Source organism: Dreissena polymorpha, chromosome 12 (assembly GCF_020536995.1).
Source record: "Dreissena polymorpha isolate Duluth1 chromosome 12, UMN_Dpol_1.0, whole genome shotgun sequence".
Taxonomy (NCBI): domain Eukaryota; kingdom Metazoa; phylum Mollusca; class Bivalvia; order Myida; family Dreissenidae; genus Dreissena; species Dreissena polymorpha.
The window spans coordinates 13,122,320-13,141,053 of record NC_068366.1 but is presented as its reverse complement, the minus strand read 5'-3'; the positions used below and the strand labels follow the sequence as shown (position 1 = coordinate 13,141,053).

Here is an 18,734-nt window from a genome sequence, read left to right as displayed (position 1 = left end):
TTTGTGAGAATTGTTTGACGTCGTTTCCTGTAATAAACATAACAATACGACGTTCCGTGCTTGTCCATTTGATAGCCAGCACACGTTTCTGTCTGTTCTTAAATATTGTATTGCCAATAGGAGGGAAACTTGCATGTAAATCGTACTCAGTTGACGATACATAATGTGCAAGAATAGCAAGTTTGCTGGTTTCGTTTGTCTTGTTAAAGTGTCTACATGTATGTACATGTTGGCAATGCTTAACTCTCACCATGTTTTGCATATTGCCCTTTGCAACATAACAGAAAAACCAACGAGAACCATTTTTTTGTTTTGCATAATCATAAACCCACCGATTGCAGAATTGATATATTCAATAACGGAACAGTATGCAACGTACGATCAGATAAATATTCATTCTACCAAGTCTTTAACGTATGCCTCTTTTTCAAAATAGTGCACCAAATACTTTTGGCAGTATTAAACAATTCGTTTCAATAAATGCACGCTGTACGCGTACACTCTAGCGTTGCAAGCAATATGCAAACGTCACGCACTCCGCTATGTGCATGGAATCCAGTAAACTACCATGCAACTAACACGCGTTTTGCAATGTGTGTGCAATGCAGCTATTTAAGCATTTGGCAATTAAGACACACTCCGCTCTATGCGTGGAATCCAGCCATTGAAGAATGTTCGACATAAAGTATAACTTTTGGGCGAAGTCAGCAATGGTATATGGATTTGAAATCATGGAGCATTGATCCATGATAGGGGTTATAACTGTCGGGTAGCACTGAACCGTCAGAGCTGTATAGCGAGTCGGAGCTGGTACCTAGTCTAAATGGCACAAGCCATACCGAACATCGTGAGTGTTCGCCAAAGGGCAATGTTTGTCATGAATGCCTTATACGAAAACTTTGCCAATATGCATACTTCAAAATGATTGTATGAGGTTCATGTGCATGTGCGTTCATATGTTTTGTGGACCATATCAATGTTAGAAATATTACATTTTTGGACGATACGAACGCCTTTCTAGGATCGCTATACGGCTCGTTTATTCGCTTTAAGTGAGTAGACAAGGCATTTAGAGGTATACATCGGTTAAAAGACAAACTATTGGTCAAAACAAACGTTCTCGCCGATAAAAAATACTGGTTTTGGTAATGTGATTTGTATATTCCGTGTATGTATTCTTTTATCAGTGTAGTACCTGCGTGCGCACCTGTGTTGTGGTTTCGTATGATTCAGCATTATTTGTGCGAACTTACGTTTGCACGTATGATTAATTGCATACAATTTCGCATAGCTTGCCCGGCCCTCAACGGCGAACACACCAATGATAGTCACTGGCATTCGGATGCTGCTGCGTTAAACAATGCTACCGAGCAGAACTACGACGCACAAATGACACTAAGGTGTGCCGATGGATACTGGTTGTTACCTGCGTCGAAGTTCGGCCAACCACAGACCACGCAGACAGTGAGGTGCGGACTAAACGGGACCTGGACACCTGCTGCAAATTGCACTATGATAAGTATGCATTTTTGTGAGAATTGTTTGACGTCGTTTCCTGTAATAAACATAACAATACGACGTTCCGTGCTTGTCCATTTGATAGCCAGCACACGTTTCTGTCTGTTCTTAAATATTGTATTGCCAATAGGAGGGAAACTTGCATGTAAATCGTACTCAGTTGACGATACATAATGTGCAAGAATAGCAAGTTTGCTGGTTTCGTTTGTCTTGTTAAAGTGTCTACATGTATGTACATGTTGGCAATGCTTAACTCTCACCATGTTTTGCATATTGCCCTTTGCAACATAACAGAAAAACCAACGAGAACCATTTTTTTGTTTTGCATAATCATAAACCCACCGATTGCAGAATTGATATATTCAATAACGGAACAGTATGCAACGTACGATCAGATAAATATTCATTCTACCAAGTCTTTAACGTATGCCTCTTTTTCAAAATAGTGCACCAAATACTTTTGGCAGTATTAAACAATTCGTTTCAATAAATGCACGCTGTACGCGTACACTCTAGCGTTGCAAGCAATATGCAAACGTCACGCACTCCGCTATGTGCATGGAATCCAGTAAACTACCATGCAACTAACACGCGTTTTGCAATGTGTGTGCAATGCAGCTATTTAAGCATTTGGCAATTAAGACACACTCCGCTCTATGCGTGGAATCCAGCCATTGAAGAATGTTCGACATAAAGTATAACTTTTGGGCGAAGTCAGCAATGGTATATGGATTTGAAATCATGGAGCATTGATCCATGATAGGGGTTATAACTGTCGGGTAGCACTGAACCGTCAGAGCTGTATAGCGAGTCGGAGCTGGTACCTAGTCTAAATGGCACAAGCCATACCGAACATCGTGAGTGTTCGCCAAAGGGCAATGTTTGTCATGAATGCCTTATACGAAAACTTTGCCAATATGCATACTTCAAAATGATTGTATGAGGTTCATGTGCATGTGCGTTCATATGTTTTGTGGACCATATCAATGTTAGAAATATTACATTTTTGGACGATACGAACGCCTTTCTAGGATCGCTATACGGCTCGTTTATTCGCTTTAAGTGAGTAGACAAGGCATTTAGAGGTATACATCGGTTAAAAGACAAACTATTGGTCAAAACAAACGTTCTCGCCGATAAAAAATACTGGTTTTGGTAATGTGATTTGTATATTCCGTGTATGTATTCTTTTATCAGTGTAGTACCTGCGTGCGCACCTGTGTTGTGGTTTCGTATGATTCAGCATTATTTGTGCGAACTTACGTTTGCACGTATGATTAATTTCATACAATTTCGCATAGCTTGCCCGGCCCTCAACGGCGAACACACCAATGATAGTCACTGGCATTCGGATGCTGCTGCGTTAAACAATGCTACCGAGCAGAACTACGACGCACAAATGACACTAAGGTGTGCCGATGGATACTGGTTGTTACCTGCGTCGAAGTTCGGCCAACCACAGACCACGCAGACAGTGAGGTGCGGACTAAACGGGACCTGGACACCTGCTGCAAATTGCACTATGATAAGTATGCATTTTTGTGAGAATTGTTTGACGTCGTTTCCTGTAATAAACATAACAATACGACGTTCCGTGCTTGTCCATTTGATAGCCAGCACACGTTTCTGTCTGTTCTTAAATATTGTATTGCCAATAGGAGGGAAACTTGCATGTAAATCGTACTCAGTTGACGATACATAATGTGCAAGAATAGCAAGTTTGCTGGTTTCGTTTGTCTTGTTAAAGTGTCTACATGTATGTACATGTTGGCAATGCTTAACTCTCACCATGTTTTGCATATTGCCCTTTGCAACATAACAGAAAAACCAACGAGAACCATTTTTTTGTTTTGCATAATCATAAACCCACCGATTGCAGAATTGATATATTCAATAACGGAACAGTATGCAACGTACGATCAGATAAATATTCATTCTACCAAGTCTTTAACGTATGCCTCTTTTTCAAAATAGTGCACCAAATACTTTTGGCAGTATTAAACAATTCGTTTCAATAAATGCACGCTGTACGCGTACACTCTAGCGTTGCAAGCAATATGCAAACGTCACGCACTCCGCTATGTGCATGGAATCCAGTAAACTACCATGCAACTAACACGCGTTTTGCAATGTGTGTGCAATGCAGCTATTTAAGCATTTGGCAATTAAGACACACTCCGCTCTATGCGTGGAATCCAGCCATTGAAGAATGTTCGACATAAAGTATAACTTTTGGGCGAAGTCAGCAATGGTATATGGATTTGAAATCATGGAGCATTGATCCATGATAGGGGTTATAACTGTCGGGTAGCACTGAACCGTCAGAGCTGTATAGCGAGTCGGAGCTGGTACCTAGTCTAAATGGCACAAGCCATACCGAACATCGTGAGTGTTCGCCAAAGGGCAATGTTTGTCATGAATGCCTTATACGAAAACTTTGCCAATATGCATACTTCAAAATGATTGTATGAGGTTCATGTGCATGTGCGTTCATATGTTTTGTGGACCATATCAATGTTAGAAATATTACATTTTTGGACGATACGAACGCCTTTCTAGGATCGCTATACGGCTCGTTTATTCGCTTTAAGTGAGTAGACAAGGCATTTAGAGGTATACATCGGTTAAAAGACAAACTATTGGTCAAAACAAACGTTCTCGCCGATAAAAAATACTGGTTTTGGTAATGTGATTTGTATATTCCGTGTATGTATTCTTTTATCAGTGTAGTACCTGCGTGCGCACCTGTGTTGTGGTTTCGTATGATTCAGCATTATTTGTGCGAACTTACGTTTGCACGTATGATTAATTTCATACAATTTCGCATAGCTTGCCCGGCCCTCAACGGCGAACACACCAATGATAGTCACTGGCATTCGGATGCTGCTGCGTTAAACAATGCTACCGAGCAGAACTACGACGCACAAATGACACTAAGGTGTGCCGATGGATACTGGTTGTTACCTGCGTCGAAGTTCGGCCAACCACAGACCACGCAGACAGTGAGGTGCGGACTAAACGGGACCTGGACACCTGCTGCAAATTGCACTATGATAAGTATGCATTTTTGTGAGAATTGTTTGACGTCGTTTCCTGTAATAAACATAACAATACGACGTTCCGTGCTTGTCCATTTGATAGCCAGCACACGTTTCTGTCTGTTCTTAAATATTGTATTGCCAATAGGAGGGAAACTTGCATGTAAATCGTACTCAGTTGACGATACATAATGTGCAAGAATAGCAAGTTTGCTGGTTTCGTTTGTCTTGTTAAAGTGTCTACATGTATGTACATGTTGGCAATGCTTAACTCTCACCATGTTTTGCATATTGCCCTTTGCAACATAACAGAAAAACCAACGAGAACCATTTTTTTGTTTTGCATAATCATAAACCCACCGATTGCAGAATTGATATATTCAATAACGGAACAGTATGCAACGTACGATCAGATAAATATTCATTCTACCAAGTCTTTAACGTATGCCTCTTTTTCAAAATAGTGCACCAAATACTTTTGGCAGTATTAAACAATTCGTTTCAATAAATGCACGCTGTACGCGTACACTCTAGCGTTGCAAGCAATATGCAAACGTCACGCACTCCGCTATGTGCATGGAATCCAGTAAACTACCATGCAACTAACACGCGTTTTGCAATGTGTGTGCAATGCAGCTATTTAAGCATTTGGCAATTAAGACACACTCCGCTCTATGCGTGGAATCCAGCCATTGAAGAATGTTCGACATAAAGTATAACTTTTGGGCGAAGTCAGCAATGGTATATGGATTTGAAATCATGGAGCATTGATCCATGATAGGGGTTATAACTGTCGGGTAGCACTGAACCGTCAGAGCTGTATAGCGAGTCGGAGCTGGTACCTAGTCTAAATGGCACAAGCCATACCGAACATCGTGAGTGTTCGCCAAAGGGCAATGTTTGTCATGAATGCCTTATACGAAAACTTTGCCAATATGCATACTTCAAAATGATTGTATGAGGTTCATGTGCATGTGCGTTCATATGTTTTGTGGACCATATCAATGTTAGAAATATTACATTTTTGGACGATACGAACGCCTTTCTAGGATCGCTATACGGCTCGTTTATTCGCTTTAAGTGAGTAGACAAGGCATTTAGAGGTATACATCGGTTAAAAGACAAACTATTGGTCAAAACAAACGTTCTCGCCGATAAAAAATACTGGTTTTGGTAATGTGATTTGTATATTCCGTGTATGTATTCTTTTATCAGTGTAGTACCTGCGTGCGCACCTGTGTTGTGGTTTCGTATGATTCAGCATTATTTGTGCGAACTTACGTTTGCACGTATGATTAATTTCATACAATTTCGCATAGCTTGCCCGGCCCTCAACGGCGAACACACCAATGATAGTCACTGGCATTCGGATGCTGCTGCGTTAAACAATGCTACCGAGCAGAACTACGACGCACAAATGACACTAAGGTGTGCCGATGGATACTGGTTGTTACCTGCGTCGAAGTTCGGCCAACCACAGACCACGCAGACAGTGAGGTGCGGACTAAACGGGACCTGGACACCTGCTGCAAATTGCACTATGATAAGTATGCATTTTTGTGAGAATTGTTTGACGTCGTTTCCTGTAATAAACATAACAATACGACGTTCCGTGCTTGTCCATTTGATAGCCAGCACACGTTTCTGTCTGTTCTTAAATATTGTATTGCCAATAGGAGGGAAACTTGCATGTAAATCGTACTCAGTTGACGATACATAATGTGCAAGAATAGCAAGTTTGCTGGTTTCGTTTGTCTTGTTAAAGTGTCTACATGTATGTACATGTTGGCAATGCTTAACTCTCACCATGTTTTGCATATTGCCCTTTGCAACATAACAGAAAAACCAACGAGAACCATTTTTTTGTTTTGCATAATCATAAACCCACCGATTGCAGAATTGATATATTCAATAACGGAACAGTATGCAACGTACGATCAGATAAATATTCATTCTACCAAGTCTTTAACGTATGCCTCTTTTTCAAAATAGTGCACCAAATACTTTTGGCAGTATTAAACAATTCGTTTCAATAAATGCACGCTTTACGCGTACACTCTAGCGTTGCAAGCAATATGCAAACGTCACGCACTCCGCTATGTGCATGGAATCCAGTAAACTACCATGCAACTAACACGCGTTTTGCAATGTGTGTGCAATGCAGCTATTTAAGCATTTGGCAATTAAGACACACTCCGCTCTATGCGTGGAATCCAGCCATTGAAGAATGTTCGACATAAAGTATAACTTTTGGGCGAAGTCAGCAATGGTATATGGATTTGAAATCATGGAGCATTGATCCATGATAGGGGTTATAACTGTCGGGTAGCACTGAACCGTCAGAGCTGTATAGCGAGTCGGAGCTGGTACCTAGTCTAAATGGCACAAGCCATACCGAACATCGTGAGTGTTCGCCAAAGGGCAATGTTTGTCATGAATGCCTTATACGAAAACTTTGCCAATATGCATACTTCAAAATGATTGTATGAGGTTCATGTGCATGTGCGTTCATATGTTTTGTGGACCATATCAATGTTAGAAATATTACATTTTTGGACGATACGAACGCCTTTCTAGGATCGCTATACGGCTCGTTTATTCGCTTTAAGTGAGTAGACAAGGCATTTAGAGGTATACATCGGTTAAAAGACAAACTATTGGTCAAAACAAACGTTCTCGCCGATAAAAAATACTGGTTTTGGTAATGTGATTTGTATATTCCGTGTATGTATTCTTTTATCAGTGTAGTACCTGCGTGCGCACCTGTGTTGTGGTTTCGTATGATTCAGCATTATTTGTGCGAACTTACGTTTGCACGTATGATTAATTTCATACAATTTCGCATAGCTTGCCCGGCCCTCAACGGCGAACACACCAATGATAGTCACTGGCATTCGGATGCTGCTGCGTTAAACAATGCTACCGAGCAGAACTACGACGCACAAATGACACTAAGGTGTGCCGATGGATACTGGTTGTTACCTGCGTCGAAGTTCGGCCAACCACAGACCACGCAGACAGTGAGGTGCGGACTAAACGGGACCTGGACACCTGCTGCAAATTGCACTATGATAAGTATGCATTTTTGTGAGAATTGTTTGACGTCGTTTCCTGTAATAAACATAACAATACGACGTTCCGTGCTTGTCCATTTGATAGCCAGCACACGTTTCTGTCTGTTCTTAAATATTGTATTGCCAATAGGAGGGAAACTTGCATGTAAATCGTACTCAGTTGACGATACATAATGTGCAAGAATAGCAAGTTTGCTGGTTTCGTTTGTCTTGTTAAAGTGTCTACATGTATGTACATGTTGGCAATGCTTAACTCTCACCATGTTTTGCATATTGCCCTTTGCAACATAACAGAAAAACCAACGAGAACCATTTTTTTGTTTTGCATAATCATAAACCCACCGATTGCAGAATTGATATATTCAATAACGGAACAGTATGCAACGTACGATCAGATAAATATTCATTCTACCAAGTCTTTAACGTATGCCTCTTTTTCAAAATAGTGCACCAAATACTTTTGGCAGTATTAAACAATTCGTTTCAATAAATGCACGCTTTACGCGTACACTCTAGCGTTGCAAGCAATATGCAAACGTCACGCACTCCGCTATGTGCATGGAATCCAGTAAACTACCATGCAACTAACACGCGTTTTGCAATGTGTGTGCAATGCAGCTATTTAAGCATTTGTCAATTAAGACACACTCCGCTCTATGCGTGGAATCCAGCCATTGAAGAATGTTCGACATAAAGTATAACTTTTGGGCGAAGTCAGCAATGGTATATGGATTTGAAATCATGGAGCATTGATCCATGATAGGGGTTATAACTGTCGGGTAGCACTGAACCGTCAGAGCTGTATAGCGAGTCGGAGCTGGTACCTAGTCTAAATGGCACAAGCCATACCGAACATCGTGAGTGTTCGCCAAAGGGCAATGTTTGTCATGAATGCCTTATACGAAAACTTTGCCAATATGCATACTTCAAAATGATTGTATGAGGTTCATGTGCATGTGCGTTCATATGTTTTGTGGACCATATCAATGTTAGAAATATTACATTTTTGGACGATACGAACGCCTTTCTAGGATCGCTATACGGCTCGTTTATTCGCTTTAAGTGAGTAGACAAGGCATTTAGAGGTATACATCGGTTAAAAGACAAACTATTGGTCAAAACAAACGTTCTCGCCGATAAAAAATACTGGTTTTGGTAATGTGATTTGTATATTCCGTGTATGTATTCTTTTATCAGTGTAGTACCTGCGTGCGCACCTGTGTTGTGGTTTCGTATGATTCAGCATTATTTGTGCGAACTTACGTTTGCACGTATGATTAATTTCATACAATTTCGCATAGCTTGCCCGGCCCTCAACGGCGAACACACCAATGATAGTCACTGGCATTCGGATGCTGCTGCGTTAAACAATGCTACCGAGCAGAACTACGACGCACAAATGACACTAAGGTGTGCCGATGGATACTGGTTGTTACCTGCGTCGAAGTTCGGCCAACCACAGACCACGCAGACAGTGAGGTGCGGACTAAACGGGACCTGGACACCTGCTGCAAATTGCACTATGATAAGTATGCATTTTTGTGAGAATTGTTTGACGTCGTTTCCTGTAATAAACATAACAATACGACGTTCCGTGCTTGTCCATTTGATAGCCAGCACACGTTTCTGTCTGTTCTTAAATATTGTATTGCCAATAGGAGGGAAACTTGCATGTAAATCGTACTCAGTTGACGATACATAATGTGCAAGAATAGCAAGTTTGCTGGTTTCGTTTGTCTTGTTAAAGTGTCTACATGTATGTACATGTTGGCAATGCTTAACTCTCACCATGTTTTGCATATTGCCCTTTGCAACATAACAGAAAAACCAACGAGAACCATTTTTTTGTTTTGCATAATCATAAACCCACCGATTGCAGAATTGATATATTCAATAACGGAACAGTATGCAACGTACGATCAGATAAATATTCATTCTACCAAGTCTTTAACGTATGCCTCTTTTTCAAAATAGTGCACCAAATACTTTTGGCAGTATTAAACAATTCGTTTCAATAAATGCACGCTTTACGCGTACACTCTAGCGTTGCAAGCAATATGCAAACTTCACGCACTCCGCTATGTGCATGGAATCCAGTAAACTACCATGCAACTAACACGCGTTTTGCAATGTGTGTGCAATGCAGCTATTTAAGCATTTGTCAATTAAGACACACTCCGCTCTATGCGTGGAATCCAGCCATTGAAGAATGTTCGACATAAAGTATAACTTTTGGGCGAAGTCAGCAATGGTATATGGATTTGAAATCATGGAGCATTGATCCATGATAGGGGTTATAACTGTCGGGTAGCACTGAACCGTCAGAGCTGTATAGCGAGTCGGAGCTGGTACCTAGTCTAAATGGCACAAGCCATACCGAACATCGTGAGTGTTCGCCAAAGGGCAATGTTTGTCATGAATGCCTTATACGAAAACTTTGCCAATATGCATACTTCAAAATGATTGTATGAGGTTCATGTGCATGTGCGTTCATATGTTTTGTGGACCATATCAATGTTAGAAATATTACATTTTTGGACGATACGAACGCCTTTCTAGGATCGCTATACGGCTCGTTTATTCGCTTTAAGTGAGTAGACAAGGCATTTAGAGGTATACATCGGTTAAAAGACAAACTATTGGTCAAAACAAACGTTCTCGCCGATAAAAAATACTGGTTTTGGTAATGTGATTTGTATATTCCGTGTATGTATTCTTTTATCAGTGTAGTACCTGCGTGCGCACCTGTGTTGTGGTTTCGTATGATTCAGCATTATTTGTGCGAACTTACGTTTGCACGTATGATTAATTTCATACAATTTCGCATAGCTTGCCCGGCCCTCAACGGCGAACACACCAATGATAGTCACTGGCATTCGGATGCTGCTGCGTTAAACAATGCTACCGAGCAGAACTACGACGCACAAATGACACTAAGGTGTGCCGATGGATACTGGTTGTTACCTGCGTCGAAGTTCGGCCAACCACAGACCACGCAGACAGTGAGGTGCGGACTAAACGGGACCTGGACACCTGCTGCAAATTGCACTATGATAAGTATGCATTTTTGTGAGAATTGTTTGACGTCGTTTCCTGTAATAAACATAACAATACGACGTTCCGTGCTTGTCCATTTGATAGCCAGCACACGTTTCTGTCTGTTCTTAAATATTGTATTGCCAATAGGAGGGAAACTTGCATGTAAATCGTACTCAGTTGACGATACATAATGTGCAAGAATAGCAAGTTTGCTGGTTTCGTTTGTCTTGTTAAAGTGTCTACATGTATGTACATGTTGGCAATGCTTAACTCTCACCATGTTTTGCATATTGCCCTTTGCAACATAACAGAAAAACCAACGAGAACCATTTTTTTGTTTTGCATAATCATAAACCCACCGATTGCAGAATTGATATATTCAATAACGGAACAGTATGCAACGTACGATCAGATAAATATTCATTCTACCAAGTCTTTAACGTATGCCTCTTTTTCAAAATAGTGCACCAAATACTTTTGGCAGTATTAAACAATTCGTTTCAATAAATGCACGCTTTACGCGTACACTCTAGCGTTGCAAGCAATATGCAAACTTCACGCACTCCGCTATGTGCATGGAATCCAGTAAACTACCATGCAACTAACACGCGTTTTGCAATGTGTGTGCAATGCAGCTATTTAAGCATTTGGCAATTAAGACACACTCCGCTCTATGCGTGGAATCCAGCCATTGAAGAATGTTCGACATAAAGTATAACTTTTGGGCGAAGTCAGCAATGGTATATGGATTTGAAATCATGGAGCATTGATCCATGATAGGGGTTATAACTGTCGGGTAGCACTGAACCGTCAGAGCTGTATAGCGAGTCGGAGCTGGTACCTAGTCTAAATGGCACAAGCCATACCGAACATCGTGAGTGTTCGCCAAAGGGCAATGTTGTCATGAATGCCTTATACGAAAACTTTGCCAATATGCATACTTCAAAATGATTGTATGAGGTTCATGTGCATGTGCGTTCATATGTTTTGTGGACCATATCAATGTTAGAAATATTACATTTTTGGACGATACGAACGCCTTTCTAGGATCGCTATACGGCTCGTTTATTCGCTTTAAGTGAGTAGACAAGGCATTTAGAGGTATACATCGGTTAAAAGACAAACTATTGGTCAAAACAAACGTTCTCGCCGATAAAAATACTGGTTTTGGTAATGTGATTTGTATATTCCGTGTATGTATTCTTTTATCAGTGTAGTACCTGCGTGCGCACCTGTGTTGTGGTTTCGTATGATTCAGCATTATTTGTGCGAACTTACGTTTGCACGTATGATTAATTTCATACAATTTCGCATAGCTTGCCCGGCCCTCAACGGCGAACACACCAATGATAGTCACTGGCATTCGGATGCTGCTGCGTTAAACAATGCTACCGAGCAGAACTACGACGCACAAATGACACTAAGGTGTGCCGATGGATACTGGTTGTTACCTGCGTCGAAGTTCGGCCAACCACAGACCACGCAGACAGTGAGGTGCGGACTAAACGGGACCTGGACACCTGCTGCAAATTGCACTATGATAAGTATGCATTTTTGTGAGAATTGTTTGACGTCGTTTCCTGTAATAAACATAACAATACGACGTTCCGTGCTTGTCCATTTGATAGCCAGCACACGTTTCTGTCTGTTCTTAAATATTGTATTGCCAATAGGAGGGAAACTTGCATGTAAATCGTACTCAGTTGACGATACATAATGTGCAAGAATAGCAAGTTTGCTGGTTTCGTTTGTCTTGTTAAAGTGTCTACATGTATGTACATGTTGGCAATGCTTAACTCTCACCATGTTTTGCATATTGCCCTTTGCAACATAACAGAAAAACCAACGAGAACCATTTTTTTGTATAATCATAAACGCACCGATTGCAGAATTGATATATTCAATAACGGAACAGTATGCAACGTACGATCAGATAAATATTCATTCTACCAAGTCTTTAACGTGTGCCTCTTTTTCAAAATAGTGCACCAAATACTTTTGGCAGTATTAACAATTCGTTTCAATAAATGCACGCTGTACGCGTACACTCTAGCGTTGCAAGCAATATGCAAACGTCACGCACTCCGCTATGTGCATGGAATCCAGTAAACTACCATGCAACTAACACGCGTTTTGCAATGTGTGTGCAATGCAGCTATTTAAGCATTTGGCAATTAAGACACACTCCGCTCTATGCGTGGAATCCAGCCATTGAAGAATGTTCGACATAAAGTATAACTTTTGGGCGAAGTCAGCAATGGTATATGGATTTGAAATCATGGAGCATTGATCCATGATAGGGGTTATAACTGTCGGGTAGCACTGAACCGTCAGAGCTGTATAGCGAGTCGGAGCTGGTACCTAGTCTAAATGGCACAAGCCATACCGAACATCGTGAGTGTTCGCCAAAGGGCAATGTTTGTCATGAATGCCTTATACGAAAACTTTGCCAATATGCATACTTCAAAATGATTGTATGTGCGTTCATATGTTTTGTGGACCATATCAATGTTAGAAATATTACATTTTTGGACGATACGAACGCCTTTCTAGGATCGCTATACGGCTCGTTTATTCGCTTTAAGTGAGTAGACAAGGCATTTAGAGGTATACATCGGTTAAAAGACAAACTATTGGTCAAAACAAACGTTCTCGCCGATAAAAAATACTGGTTTTGGTAATGTGATTTGTATATTCCGTGTATGTATTCTTTTATCAGTGTAGTACCTGCGTGCGCACCTGTGTTGTGGTTTCGTATGATTCAGCATTATTTGTGCGAACTTACGTTTGCACGTATGATTAATTTCATACAATTTCGCATAGCTTGCCCGGCCCTCAACGGCGAACACACCAATGATAGTCACTGGCATTCGGATGCTGCTGCGTTAAACAATGCTACCGAGCAGAACTACGACGCACAAATGACACTAAGGTGTGCCGTTGGATACTGGTTGTTACCTGCGTCGAAGTTCGGCCAACCACAGACCACGCAGACAGTGAGGTGCGGACTAAACGGGACCTGGACACCTGCTGCAAATTGCACTATGATAAGTATGCATTTTTGTGAGAATTGTTTGACGTCGTTTCCTGTAATAAACATAACAATACGACGTTCCGTGCTTGTCCATTTGATAGCCAGCACACGTTTCTGTCTGTTCTTAAATATTGTATTGCCAATAGGAGGGAAACTTGCATGTAAATCGTACTCAGTTGACGATACATAATGTGCAAGAATAGCAAGTTTGCTGGTTTCGTTTGTCTTGTTAAAGTGTCTACATGTATGTACATGTTGGCAATGCTTAACTCTCACCATGTTTTGCATATTGCCCTTTGCAACATAACAGAAAAACCAACGAGAACCATTTTTTTTTTTGCATAATCATAAACGCACCGATTGCAGAATTGATATATTCAATAACGGAACAGTATGCAACGTACGATCAGATAAATATTCATTCTACCAAGTCTTTAACGTGTGCCTCTTTTTCAAAATAGTGCACCAAATACTTTTGGCAGTATTATACAATTCGTTTCAATAAATGCACGCTTTACGCGTACACTCTAGCGTTGCAAGCAATATGCAAACGTCACGCACTCCGCTATGTGCATGGAATCCAGTAAACTACCATGCAACTAACACGCGTTTTGCAATGTGTGTGCAATGCAGCTATTTAAGCATTTGGCAATTAAGACACACTCCGCTCTATGCGTGGAATCCAGCCATTGAAGAATGTTCGACATAAAGTATAACTTTTGGGCGAAGTCAGCAATGGTATATGGATTTGAAATCATGGAGCATTGATCCATGATAGGGGTTATAACTGTCGGGTAGCACTGAACCGTCAGAGCTGTATAGCGAGTCGGAGCTGGTACCTAGTCTAAATGGCACAAGCCATACCGAACATCGTGAGTGTTCGCCAAAGGGCAATGTTTGTCATGAATGCCTTATACGAAAACTTTGCCAATATGCATACTTCAAAATGATTGTATGAGGTCATGTGCATGCGTTCATATGTTTTGTGGACCATATCAATGTTAGAAATATTACATTTTTGGACGATACGAACGCCTTTCTAGGATCGCTATACGGCTCGTTTATTCGCTTTAAGTGAGTAGACAAGGCATTTAGAGGTATACATCGGTTAAAAGACAAACTATTGGTCAAAACAAACGTTCTCGCCGATAAAAAATACTGGTTTTGGTAATGTGATTTGTATATTCCGTGTATGTATTCTTTTATCAGTGTAGTACCTGCGTGCGCACCTGTGTTGTGGTTTCGTATGATTCAGCATTATTTGTGCGAACTTACGTTTGCACGTATGATTAATTTCATACAATTTCGCATAGCTTGCCCGGCCCTCAACGGCGAACACACCAATGATAGTCACTGGCATTCGGATGCTGCTGCGTTAAACAATGCTACCGAGCAGAACTACGACGCGCAAATGACACTAAGGTGTGCCGTTGGATACTGGTTGTTACCTGCGTCGAAGTTCGGCCAACCACAGACCACGCAGACAGTGAGGTGCGGACTAAACGGGACCTGGACACCTGCTGCAAATTGCACTATGATAAGTATGCATTTTTGTGAGAATTGTTTGACGTCGTTTCCTGTAATAAACATAACAATACGACGTTCCGTGCTTGTCCATTTGATAGCCAGCACACGTTTCTGTCTGTTCTTAAATATTGTATTGCCAATAGGAGGGAAACTTGCATGTAAATCGTACTCAGTTGACGATACATAATGTGCAAGAATAGCAAGTTTGCTGGTTTCGTTTGTCTTGTTAAAGTGTCTACATGTATGTACATGTTGGCAATGCTTAACTCTCACCATGTTTTGCATATTGCCCTTTGCAACATAACAGAAAAACCAACGAGAACCATTTTTTTGTTTTGCATAATCATAAACCCACCGATTGCAGAATTGATATATTCAATAACGGAACAGTATGCAACGTACGATCAGATAAATATTCATTCTACCAAGTCTTTAACGTATGCCTCTTTTTCAAAATAGTGCACCAAATACTTTTGGCAGTATTAAACAATTCGTTTCAATAAATGCACGCTTTACGCGTACACTCTAGCGTTGCAAGCAATATGCAAACGTCACGCACTCCGCTATGTGCATGGAATCCAGTAAACTACCATGCAACTAACACGCGTTTTGCAATGTGTGTGCAATGCAGCTATTTAAGCATTTGGCAATTAAGACACACTCCGCTCTATGCGTGGAATCCAGCCATTGAAGAATGTTCGACATAAAGTATAACTTTTGGGCGAAGTCAGCAATGGTATATGGATTTGAAATCATGGAGCATTGATCCATGATAGGGGTTATAACTGTCGGGTAGCACTGAACCGTCAGAGCTGTATAGCGAGTCGGAGCTGGTACCTAGTCTAAATGGCACAAGCCATACCGAACATCGTGAGTGTTCGCCAAAGGGCAATGTTTGTCATGAATGCCTTATACGAAAACTTTGCCAATATGCATACTTCAAAATGATTGTATGTGCGTTCATGTGTTTTGTGGACCATATCAATGTTAGAAATATTACATTTTTGGACGTTACGAACGCCTTTCTAGGATCGCTATACGGCTCGTTTATTCGCTTTAAGTGAGTAGACAAGGCATTTAGAGGTATACATCGGTTAAAAGACAAACTATTGGTCAAAACAAACGTTCTCGCCGATAAAAAATACTGGTTTTGGTAATGTGATTTGTATATTCCGTGTATGTATTCTTTTATCAGTGTAGTACCTGCGTGCGCACCTGTGTTGTGGTTTCGTATGATTCAGCATTATTTGTGCGAACTTACGTTTGCACGTATGATTAATTTCATACAATTTCGCATAGCTTGCCCGGCCCTCAACGGCGAACACACCAATGATAGTCACTGGCATTCGGATGCTGCTGCGTTAAACAATGCTACCGAGCAGAACTACGACGCACAAATGACACTAAGGTGTGCCGATGGATACTGGTTGTTACCTGCGTCGAAGTTCGGCCAACCACAGACCACGCAGACAGTGAGGTGCGGACTAAACGGGACCTGGACACCTGCTGCAAATTGCACTATGATAAGTATGCATTTTTGTGAGAATTGTTTGACGTCGTTTCCTGTAATAAACATAACAATACGACGTTCCGTGCTTGTCCATTTGATAGCCAGCACACGTTTCTGTCTGTTCTTAAATATTGTATTGCCAATAGGAGGGAAACTTGCATGTAAATCGTACTCAGTTGACGATACATAATGTGCAAGAATAGCAAGTTTGCTGGTTTCGTTTGTCTTGTTAAAGTGTCTACATGTATGTACATGTTGGCAATGCTTAACTCTCACCATGTTTTGCATATTGCCCTTTGCAACATAACAGAAAAACCAACGAGAACCATTTTTTTGTTTTGCATAATCATAAACCCACCGATTGCAGAATTGATATATTCAATAACGGAACAGTATGCAACGTACGATCAGATAAATATTCATTCTACCAAGTCTTTAACGTATGCCTCTTTTTCAAAATAGTGCACCAAATACTTTTGGCAGTATTAAACAATTCGTTTCAATAAATGCACGCTGTACGCGTACACTCTAGCGTTGCAAGCAATATGCAAACTTCACGCACTCCGCTATGTGCATGGAATCCAGTAAACTACCATGCAACTAACACGCATTTTGCAATGTGTGTGCAATGCAGCTATTTAAGCATTTGTCAATTAAGACACACTCCGCTCTATGCGTGGAATCCAGCCATTGAAGAATGTTCGACATAAAGTATAACTTTTGGGCGAAGTCAGCAATGGTATATGGATTTGAAATCATGGAGCATTGATCCATGATAGGGGTTATAACTGTCGGGTAGCACTGAACCGTCAGAGCTGTATAGCGAGTCGGAGCTGGTACCTAGTCTAAATGGCACAAGCCATACCGAACATCGTGAGTGTTCGCCAAAGGGCAATGTTTGTCATGAATGCCTTATACGAAAACTGTGCCAATATGCATACTTCAAAATGATTGTATGAGGTTCATGTGCATGTGCGTTCATATGTTTTGTTGACCATATCAATGTTAGAAATATTACATTTTTGGACGATACGAACGCCTTTCTAGGATCGCTATACGGCTCGTTTATTCGCTTTAAGTGAGTAGACAAGGTATTTAGAGGTTTACATCGGTTAAAAGACAAACTATTGGTCAAAACAAACGTTCTCGCCGATAAAAAATACTCGTTTTGGTAATGTGATTTGTATATTCCGTGTATGTATTCTTTTATCAGTGTAGTACCTGCGTGCGCACCTGTGTTGTGGTTTCGTATGATTCAGCATTATTTGTGCGAACTTACGTTTGCACGTATGATTAATTTCATACAATTTCGCATAGCTTGCCCGGCCCTCAACGGCGAACACACCAATGATAGTCACTGGCATTCGGATGCTGCTGCGTTAAACAATGCTACCGAGCAGATCTACGACGCACAAATGACACTAAGGTGTGCCGATGGATACTGGTTGTTACCTGCGTCGAAGTTCGGCCAACCACAGACCACGCAGACAGTGAGGTGCGGACTAAACGGGACCTGGACACCTGCTGCAAATTGCACTATGATAAGTATGCATTTTTGTGAGAATTGTTTGACGTCGTTTCCTGTAATAAACATAACAATACGACGTTCCGTGCTTGTCCATTTGATAGCCAGCACACGTTTCTGTCTGTTCTTAAATATTGTATTGCCAATAGGAGGGAAACTTGCATGTAAATCGTACTCAGTTGACGATACATAATGTGCAAGAATAGCAAGTTTGCTGGTTGCGTTTGTCTTGTTAAAGTGTCTACATGTATGTACATGTTGGCAATGCTTAACTCTCACCATGTTTTGCATATTGCCCTTTGCAACATAACAGAAAAACCAACGAGAACCATTTTTTTTTTGCATAATCATAAACGCACCGATTGCAGAATTGATATATTCAATAACGGAACACTATGCAACGTACGATCAGATAAATATTCATTCTACCAAGTCTTTAACGTGTGCCTCTTTTTCAAAATAGTGCACC

The 18,734-nt window shown here is 40.9% G+C and overlaps 1 protein-coding gene across 15 annotated transcripts in view; it reads left to right on the top strand.

The window, feature by feature from the left end:
* Positions 1-18,734, top strand: part of LOC127852289 (CUB and sushi domain-containing protein 1-like) — a 39,310-nt gene that overhangs the window by 6,127 nt on the left and 14,449 nt on the right. The window contains exons 1-2 of one of the 15 annotated variants that reach the window (XR_008036163.1): positions 13,489-13,601; positions 18,167-18,285. The exons of 3 other annotated variants lie outside the window; for them this stretch is intronic. Coding sequence is in view for 2 of the 12 variants with exons in the window: in XM_052386209.1 (XP_052242169.1) it covers positions 13,591-13,720; positions 15,017-15,244 (358 nt within the window). In the remaining 10 variants the exon portion in view is untranslated. Of the gene's footprint in view, positions 1-1,301; positions 1,520-2,829; positions 3,048-4,357; positions 4,576-5,885; positions 6,104-7,413; positions 7,632-8,941; positions 9,160-10,469; positions 10,688-11,995; positions 12,214-13,488; positions 13,721-15,016; positions 15,245-18,166; positions 18,286-18,734 lie in introns of those variants that run through there. 11 more of the 15 variants (XM_052386209.1, XM_052386210.1, XR_008036171.1 and 8 more) reach the window with 11 other exon arrangements.